Source organism: Alexandromys fortis, unplaced genomic scaffold (assembly GCF_014885135.2).
Source record: "Alexandromys fortis isolate MF-2015 unplaced genomic scaffold, M_Fortis_MF-2015_v1.1 scaffold_33, whole genome shotgun sequence".
In the NCBI taxonomy this organism is placed as follows: domain Eukaryota; kingdom Metazoa; phylum Chordata; class Mammalia; order Rodentia; family Cricetidae; genus Alexandromys; species Alexandromys fortis.
The window spans coordinates 866,832-875,686 of NW_026067917.1; the positions used below are offsets into that span (position 1 = coordinate 866,832).

General features: G+C 35.8%; 1 protein-coding gene across 1 annotated transcript in view; it reads right to left on the reverse strand.

The window, feature by feature from the left end:
* Nucleotides 1-8,531, reverse strand: part of Galnt13 (polypeptide N-acetylgalactosaminyltransferase 13) — a 565,342-nt gene extending 556,811 nt beyond the window's left edge. Inside the window, exon 1 of the mRNA XM_050139950.1 lies at nt 8,305-8,531. Within this exon, the coding sequence (XP_049995907.1) occupies nt 8,305-8,446 (142 nt within the window). The 5' untranslated portion in view covers nt 8,447-8,531. The remainder of the gene's footprint in view (nt 1-8,304) is intronic.
* Between the last annotated feature and the right edge of the window lie 324 nt (nt 8,532-8,855).

Here is an 8,855-nt window from a genome sequence, read left to right on the forward strand (position 1 = left end):
TTAAAAAAAAAAGAATTCAAAAGTAACATTTACAGAACATAATTTACATAAGTTTTTAAATGTTTAATAAAATTTTTGTTAACTACAAGTAACAAACTAGTTTTAGAAATTAAATATTTATACAAATCATTTATATGCTACAGATATAATTTTGTTCTGTTACTGTTTTACTGTTATTAAAGTACTGGATTTTTATAATTACATTTTGTTATTATGTACAAAAATTAAGCCAAACCTTTAGAGATAAAGACATGTATTTTCCAGAGAAAATTTTCACACTGAAACTGTCATGGCACTGGCATAAGTAAAGATTTTATAGATAGGAAACAAAATAAACTTATATATAGAAACCATTAAAGGGAAAACAACAATATATTCCATATGAGGTTAAAATGATGCCTCCACCATTATAAAATAATTATGTCCTCTGTTCTTGCAGAGGACATAGTTTCATTGCTAGTACACATATAACAGCTAATAATAATCCTTAAATCTAGTCTAGTTCCAGGTGGCCCCACATCTTCTTCTGGTTTCTGTGGTCACCATGTAGGCATATGATCTATATATTGAATGCAATTAAAACACACATACACACACTAAACACATCTTTAGAAATAATGTATTTTATTTAATCAAAATTTAAAATAACTGCTCTTCTGAGAATGTGTGTGTGTGTGCTTGCACATGTAACTCACTCCCAAGTGCTGGGCTTAAAGGTGTGAGTCCTTGCCGCTCCGCTTGAGAACCTATTTTTTTTAAAGTAAGGCAACAGTTAATCCAATTAAAAATGAACAAAAACTGAACAGTTAATGAAAGACTACAAAATAAAGCAAAAGTATGTTGAACATTCTATAGTTACCAAGAAAAGCAAGTAATAAAAATAACAATGGATACTGTAAGGACATGGAAAATTTTAAGAAACTTTGCTTGATCAGGAGCTGTTTAAGGCACTGGGTTCAAGCAATTTTGCAGCATCAAGGGTTAGCTGGAAACAGGAACCTTTGCAAAAGTACAAACCAACTGTCCCTAGCAGCTAGCCCCCTGTTGACCAGCTTTGTGGTCTAGACAGAAGCAGGAATAACTGCTTGAGGGGAAGGCGGAAGGCATGCACAGAAACAGAAGTAGCTGCTTAAAGAGGGAAGAGGGTGTGCAGAAATAGTCCATACCCAGTACTTAGCAAAATCAACCTCCTTGACCCTAAGTAAACCTAGCTTGCGGTTTTTGCCTATATATGTCAACCCCAAATGAGGAGTGGGAGCTCTCCCTACTGTAGTGTGTCGTATGTAATGGACAGCTCCCAGCTAGCTGGACTATGTGCATATGCACTGAATAAGGCTTGCTTTTGCATTCAGGACTTGACTGGATTCTGATGGTGTCTCTCTGGGGGTCTCAACTTGGGCATGACAGATACAATACCTTAACTAAATTGGCTTCAAGTTAATACACACGACTGTGATGTGCTGACAAGGATGCTGAGGTTCCAGAATGTTCCTACACTGCGGGGGGGGGGGGGAAGAAAACAGTCATATAAGTTGTGAAAACAGATTGGCAGTACCTCACAAATTAAACACAGTGTATGACTCAGTATTTCTACTCTTGGTATTTTTCCAGGAGTTGTGAAAACATATGTCCACATATAGACTTATACATAAATGTACCAGGATTTAGCCATAACAGTAAAAAAATGAAAACAACTTAAATATCCACTAAATGAAAGGATAAACAAGTACTGTCTACCAATGATATGACAAGGCTTGAATTTCAGAGGATGCCTCAAACATAGGCTTTAGGCTCTGGATCGCCACTGTCCAGCTGTCAAGATGCAGAATACAGAGCAGGTGCTTAGATCAAAGGGCAGAGCCCTCCTCAGTGGATAAACGCTACTGAAAAAGGATGAGGGCAGTGGATTCTCCTTACTTGTTCTCCTATCTGAAGATACAGTAGCCTCACTCTGGAGTATAAGGCAACAATCTGTCATCTTAGAACCAAAAACATAATCTGCCAGTGAGTTGACCCTAGATTACCAGGTTTCAGGAGCTAGAACAAATAAGTTTCGGTTCTAACAAAATTGTACTCTGCCAGATATTCAGTTTGATGAAACCACTGATAACAATCATCACTGTGATTGACCTTAAAAAAAGCTAATGCTGAACAAATGTAGTCAAGTGGAGGAATTGATGGGTACACCGTTCCTCTCTTCAGATTTCTCAGAATATATGAAACTAACCAATGTTTATAAAAAACAGACTACTGAATATAAAATTAAATGACCAAAACTATAAGGTAATATTTTCCCATGGATGATATCATGATCATGAGGAAGAGCCAGTTTCCTGGCTGTCAAAACTCATCAAAATTAAATTAACCACTTGGATAGATACCTCAATAAGATGATCTGAAATTTTACAATCCTTAATTGCTCCCAAAGGTGTATTCATTAAGGGGTTTCCTCATTTATTAGCATTGAGATCTGTTCTATAAATCGATTAATTTATTCTCGATCTTTCCATTTGAAAGCTTCCAGTATTGTTTTATCATCCTTATTCATCATTTCTGATTTTTTTCCTCTCCATGATTTTCCTGTATGAGTCAAATATCCACTAACGAGATCCTTTTCAAAATCCTCAGTACCACTCCTCTGTGGAGACTGATTCCATGACACCCAGTTGAAATGCCATTCCGTTAGGAACTCCTTCCCTGAAAGCAACATTGCACGCACAGATATGCAATGACATTTCCTCAGCTCCTGTGTAATAAAAGCACTATTGACACTGAAACATAGACAATTATGGGAGGGAAAAAGAAAAGCTTCTGAACTACCTATTGGCTAAATTGGGATGGCAAATTAAATTATCAAGACCAATGAAAGATGCTTTTACATATTCAAAGCTAAGGTTATCTGTCGTAGCAACAAACTCGTGGCCCACTTTTTCTGTAATAATTCATTTGTTTATGTAAATCATGAACATAAATTCTATGATCATGAGAACACACAAAATATAAATCAGACCATATATTAGCAATGCTAATTAAGCCCCCGTAAGATAGGCACTGCCTTCTTTAATAATGGTAGGGATGGACGAAATAAACAGAAAATGTACCTTAATCATTTGTTTCTGATACAACACACCCCTTTTATAGCACTGGTTGCCAGTGGATGCATCTGATTTGTCCATTGTCATTTTATTGGTTGGTTATTTAGTAATGCCATTCATCCCCTCTATTCAGTTATCACCACATTTAATAGCCTTTATAGAAACTAAATTCATATTTTCCCTTTAAGTGACATAGTCTCTTACTGATTTTACTTTCTTTACTTTCTCCTTACACATGCTACATCCCCCTGATAACATAGAATGGATATCCTGACATTCCAATTATGATATTTTTTTCTCTTTTTCTTGATACACATGAAAACAAGAACATGTCTTCTGGTCATTTCAGTGTTTATGATGCCTGTATGGTAGGTTGGCTCGTTTTGTGAAACTAGTGAATGAAGTCAAGATCACATTAGTGATAGGCACCTGACCAATGAGACAAATATACACACAATGTCTCCTTTGTTACGATTTTATCGATAGCACTGATATAAAACATCCCTCAAATAATGTTGATTAAATGTGTTATCTGATCTTACTTAATATTAAACAAAATTTATTAGAAATCTAGCCAACTATTTGTGGCTAGTGACGTCATGACTCATAGAAGACAATCTACTGTTACTACTTCACTAAACCAGTATAATTTTTCTACTGCCTTCTAAACACTTAGACTCACAAGCTCCTTGTGTTCATAAGCTCTCCCCCACATTGTAGAAGCTACTATATGTAATAGAAGGAGATGATTAAAGAAATTAACAACTAGTCATAGCACAGAGAGCAAGCAACCCTGGAATCCCATCTCCAACTGAAAGAACTGCAAGATAACTTTTGCATCTAAGGCTCAAAGCACATTCTAGAAGAGGGGATGTAGAGATTGTAAGAGTCAGAGGATCAGGAAGTCCATTGTGAGATTGTACTTTCTGTGGAAAATCTAAACTCATGAAATTCTAACAACTTGATTGCCTAAAGAAGATTCAAACAATTTCAACAATTAACATCCTGATGTAGACGGGAGAAATCACATGGGACCTCACCCCTATGTGAAAAGCTATAAGCAATTGATGTCTACTGGAAGAGGAGAATTGCTTTGCCGCAGGAATGAATCCCTGATTGATTTCCCAATAGCAAATGATTAGTCTGGGAAATACACACATGCAAGCAACAATAAACAGACTCAGCAGATTGTATTGGTATGTCTAGTCCCTTATATGTAACAATAGGGTTAAAGAAGAGGCCTTGAATTTTTGAGAGGAAGTGTGGAAGGTAGATATGGAATAAGTAAGAGTGAGGTAGTGATGTAATTATATTTTAAGTAAATAAAAAAGAAAATGAGTATTGCATTTTAGTAGTTTAGAGAGGTAAACCTATGAATAAAAATGTACATATATGATATATACACACATACTGTGGTGAATTAGAACCTAAGAAACCAGTTTTTAAAATATCAAAATTAAATTTTACAGTAAGGAAGTCATTTTTGTTCTTAAGAGTTTGCAACATGAACAACTTAAATGAGTTATTATTCTATTAGTTACCATCTAACTTGAATACTTCTATAAATAGATAAATCTTAAATCACTAATTATGTAAATCAAGATAAAACTGTCACGACTATTGCAGTGTATATGTGATTGTATCCTTCTAAGTGTCTGTGCATCATTAGTACACACTTTCTAACAAATTTCAGTAACACCACTGCACCTGAGGACATGTTAGGATTCCTTTCCAGTCACTCAAAAGTTTTTAAACTCTCTTCTTTCTCCTAGCTTTCAATGTAGAATACAGTAATTCTTTTTACATCAGGTTGAGTTATGATCAGCTCACTTATAGATTTCATGTCTCTTTATTTTTGAAAATTACTTTATTCCTTCTGCACTCACTTCACTCCCAACTCTCATGCAGCAGGATAACCCCCCTCCTTCAAGACCTCCAATTGTGAAAAAGGCTTTTCTGTTAGCAGTCACTCCTTTCTACTTTGTAATGGGCCTTAATTTAGGAGGCTAGAATGTGTGATGGTTTAAGACCATAGGCCATTTGACTGAATTTGTCCATGACTCAGGGCACAGCCCAGTACTTAATAAAAAAAAAAAGTATCATTTGTTTCATTTATTTAGTGATTTTTTTTTACTTGTTGAGCTTCTAACATAAATAGATCATTTCCCCTTTCCTTTTTCTTCCTCTAAGCCATCCCATATATTTTCCTGATCTCTTCAAACCATGCTGTCTTTCTTCATTAATTTTTGTTACATAAAATTGTATGTGTATATGTATATATTCTTAAATATATGAATACACTATCCTCAGTCTGTATAGTGTTCCTTGTATCTTTGCTTTTAGGGCTGAGCATTTTATGTTAGATAACCAATTGGTATGCTCTTCCCTCGGAAAGACTATCTGCTCTCAGCATTTGTTAATTGCCTATAGTTTTTATCTAGGGTTGAGACCTCCTGCCCTTTCCCCTATCCACTTTATAAAGCTTAGTGCTGTTGTCCTCATTCAGTTTTTCTTTAGGCAGCCATGTTGCTGAGAGTTCATGCATGTATTATTTGACATTCGTATGGATGCCCCTAGAGTAGCCATTGGTTTATTGTGTCATCCTGGTCATTGCTGTGGCTGATAGGTATCTTAGTTGGGATGAACTGTTAGTTGCTTTCTTCCTTAGGAGGCTTTTAGTACCATGAAATCTAGTCCTCAGGTAGGAGGGTTTCAGGCCAGTTCCAGATCAAGGACCCTGAATCCTGGGTCTGAAGTGCATGGTTTCTTTAGCAATATGGTCTTACCTTCCACCTTTGGGAGTCAATCAAGAGCAAAGCAATAGCCTGTAATGTTTTGGGAGTCTCCTGGAAAACCTTCATCAACAACTCAAGAGAGTGCATTTCATGCCTGATGTTGGTACTTTGGTAATAATCTTTGGCTCTTGGAAGAAACATTGTCAGCCCAGATGAAAAAATTTTGTTTAAACTATTTATACATACCTATGCAAAGGCTTACATGTATGATAGTTTGTTTTCTGTCTTTTTATTTGAATGTGTATTCTTTACAGCATGAATCTTTATGGCATTTTCAGAAGTCCTGTTATTTTACCCCCTTCTACTTCAGCATTTATCACATCCCTCTTCCTATTTAGAATACCACATTCTTTCCTTTTCCCAAGTCAGATTTTGAAACAGCACTTCAATATCATTGCTGATAATGAACTATGCTTTCTAAAAATTGCTTACTATTAAAAATTTTATTAAAACTTCAGAGTCATGTCAGCAAAGAAAAAACTTTCCTAGGTATGCTTCAACTACCAGCCTTGTGAGGTTAGCAGGAAGACTGCCTTTTATAAGAAATAGATATCCCAAGACACCACATCATTCAGTACTATTAGGTCTCAAATAAACCCAGGACAAATGGCTGAGGAACCAGGACTTTGCAACAGGTATTGGAGATGCAGAGAGAAAGAGACTGAAGGCCAGAATACTGGCTCTGCATTTAGCTATTTGACCTGGGTTTGCTGGAGACTTTACAAATACCTTGATCTTAGACTTTCTAGTTTCTGAAACCATAAAAAACAAATCCCCATTGTGTGGGCAGCAACAAGCCTGTGTTATTATGGAAATCCTAAAAGACCATGACAATTTCTTACAACTGAGTCTATGTTCTCAAAATAAGATCCAGAAAAAGTACTTTGCTTCACAGAATCATATTTCAAATCCAGAGATTTAGAAGTCTGAACTAAAGGCATAAATCAGCAAAGTTGCATGATTTTGGTACTTGTAGAAAAGACCACTCTAATTTTGCTGAGTTAGGCTATAGTATTTCTCTGTGACCAAACTAGATGTCTCTTCTGCACAAATGCTAAAGTTAGCATTCTGCACCGACACGATACATCAAACACACTTCTGCTTTCAGTCAAGCAGCAGTTCAAGGACTCCAACAAAGATGCTGAGTAGCTGATTCTAGAGTTTTCATCAAACATCAGGAAATCCATTCCATGTTCATTCATCAAAAGTGAACCCGTAAGGTCCTCCCCACTGAATAATGGTGGAAAAAGGGCTGAAAATACACATAAACTATCTATACACCGAAAGTGGCAGGCCCATTTTGAAAGGGGGAAGATACTTATAATCTTTCCCAGTGAGAAAGACCATTTTAGCAAGATGTCCAAAACACTCTGAACTAAAACTAATTTTCAGAAATAATCCATGCCTTCTAAGATTCCTCCAGTCGAACAGTGCCAATTAAATTGCATTTATCATAGTATTTTGACTAAAGGTCTATAAATTATTGCATTAAAATTATATTATACCAATTAAAAATGAAAAAAATAACATTTTAATTTATAGATTCAAACGTTCAATCTTAAACTCAAAGGTAAACATTTATTTTATATGTATATATTATAAATATTATTATTAAGCATAGAATCCATTATAATTCAAGGCATAGAACAACCTTGAGCACATTTTGAACTTTGTAATTCACATTTATAATCTTTGAGAAATACATATACTTTGGATTTTGATATCATAAAGAACAGAATAAAAAAATTGCAGACGCCTAAACTCATTCCTTACGTAAAAAAAATCACCATTTAACATAAATTGTCATATTTGTTTATAATTTTTTTGCTGTCTAGTCTTTGAAACTGGTCCTTAAAAAAGAAAATATTAGGTAAAGTGACTTTATAATATTCCTAAAATTATTTTTGCTTGTAACCTGGAGCTAACATTCTAATAGCCTATGAAACGAATGTGGTCATTAATGCATTTTGACTTAACAACTGGCTCTTACAGCAGCTGCTTTAGAAATTATGCAGCTGTCTTATCAAATCTATCTCCAACTGTCTACAGTCCCCACCTCTCTCGCTCTAGTATTTCCTTCTTTATGTTATGGGCTTGATCTTTAAAAATGATTTGTCTTGTTAAAGCAAAGACTTGGAATTCTACCTAATCTAAATATTCCTCAAATAATCCTTGATAAGTCATCAGAGGATACTGGGATGGTAGAAATTGGAAGGTATGTTAGAGTTTGGATAGCTACTGTCATTTCTTCCAAAAAGACACTTATGGCTTCATGAGTATAACAGCTTTCACACTTTTAAATACGCATGAACAGTTCAGCTAAAATGTTCTTCTAACTCTGTAAGACAGATCTCATCTACTGAGACTTTCCTGTTTTGTTGTGCACCAGCACCTTTTTCTCCATGACCACTCACCCCTCAGTGCAGGCAGCAGGGATCGCTCCTTCTTGTCATCGCATTTATTACACTCGCTGAAGTACAGGAGTAAGAAGACATCAACCAGGACCCACATCAGCGATGTGGCCAGGACCACCTTGCAGTAGACAAATCTCCTCATGCTGGATTTCTAGTTATATCGGAGACTGAAGACGAATGTTCCCGAGATAAATCCAAGCCAAAGAGCTGAACTCCGGGACAAAAGCAGGATGCATCCCACTATATTAGAATAAAAACAAAAAAAGAGAAAGAATTGTCATTATGATGCAGGGAGGTTTTGCACAGAGGAGCTAGAATACAAAATAAATGACTTAGTGCATGGTCCCAGATATGTCAGGTCCTCAAATGCAAAACTAAAAGCCTCACAGGCTTTAACATTCCAGGTCACTAAGATTCTAACATATGGTCCCTGAACTCTCACTGCTCTGCTGATTGGGACTTTGACAAACTATTTGATTTTTATCAAGTGGTGTTGACTGTACCTTATACTTTATTACTCTGTCCTCTATATCACTAGAATGTCAAGGAGC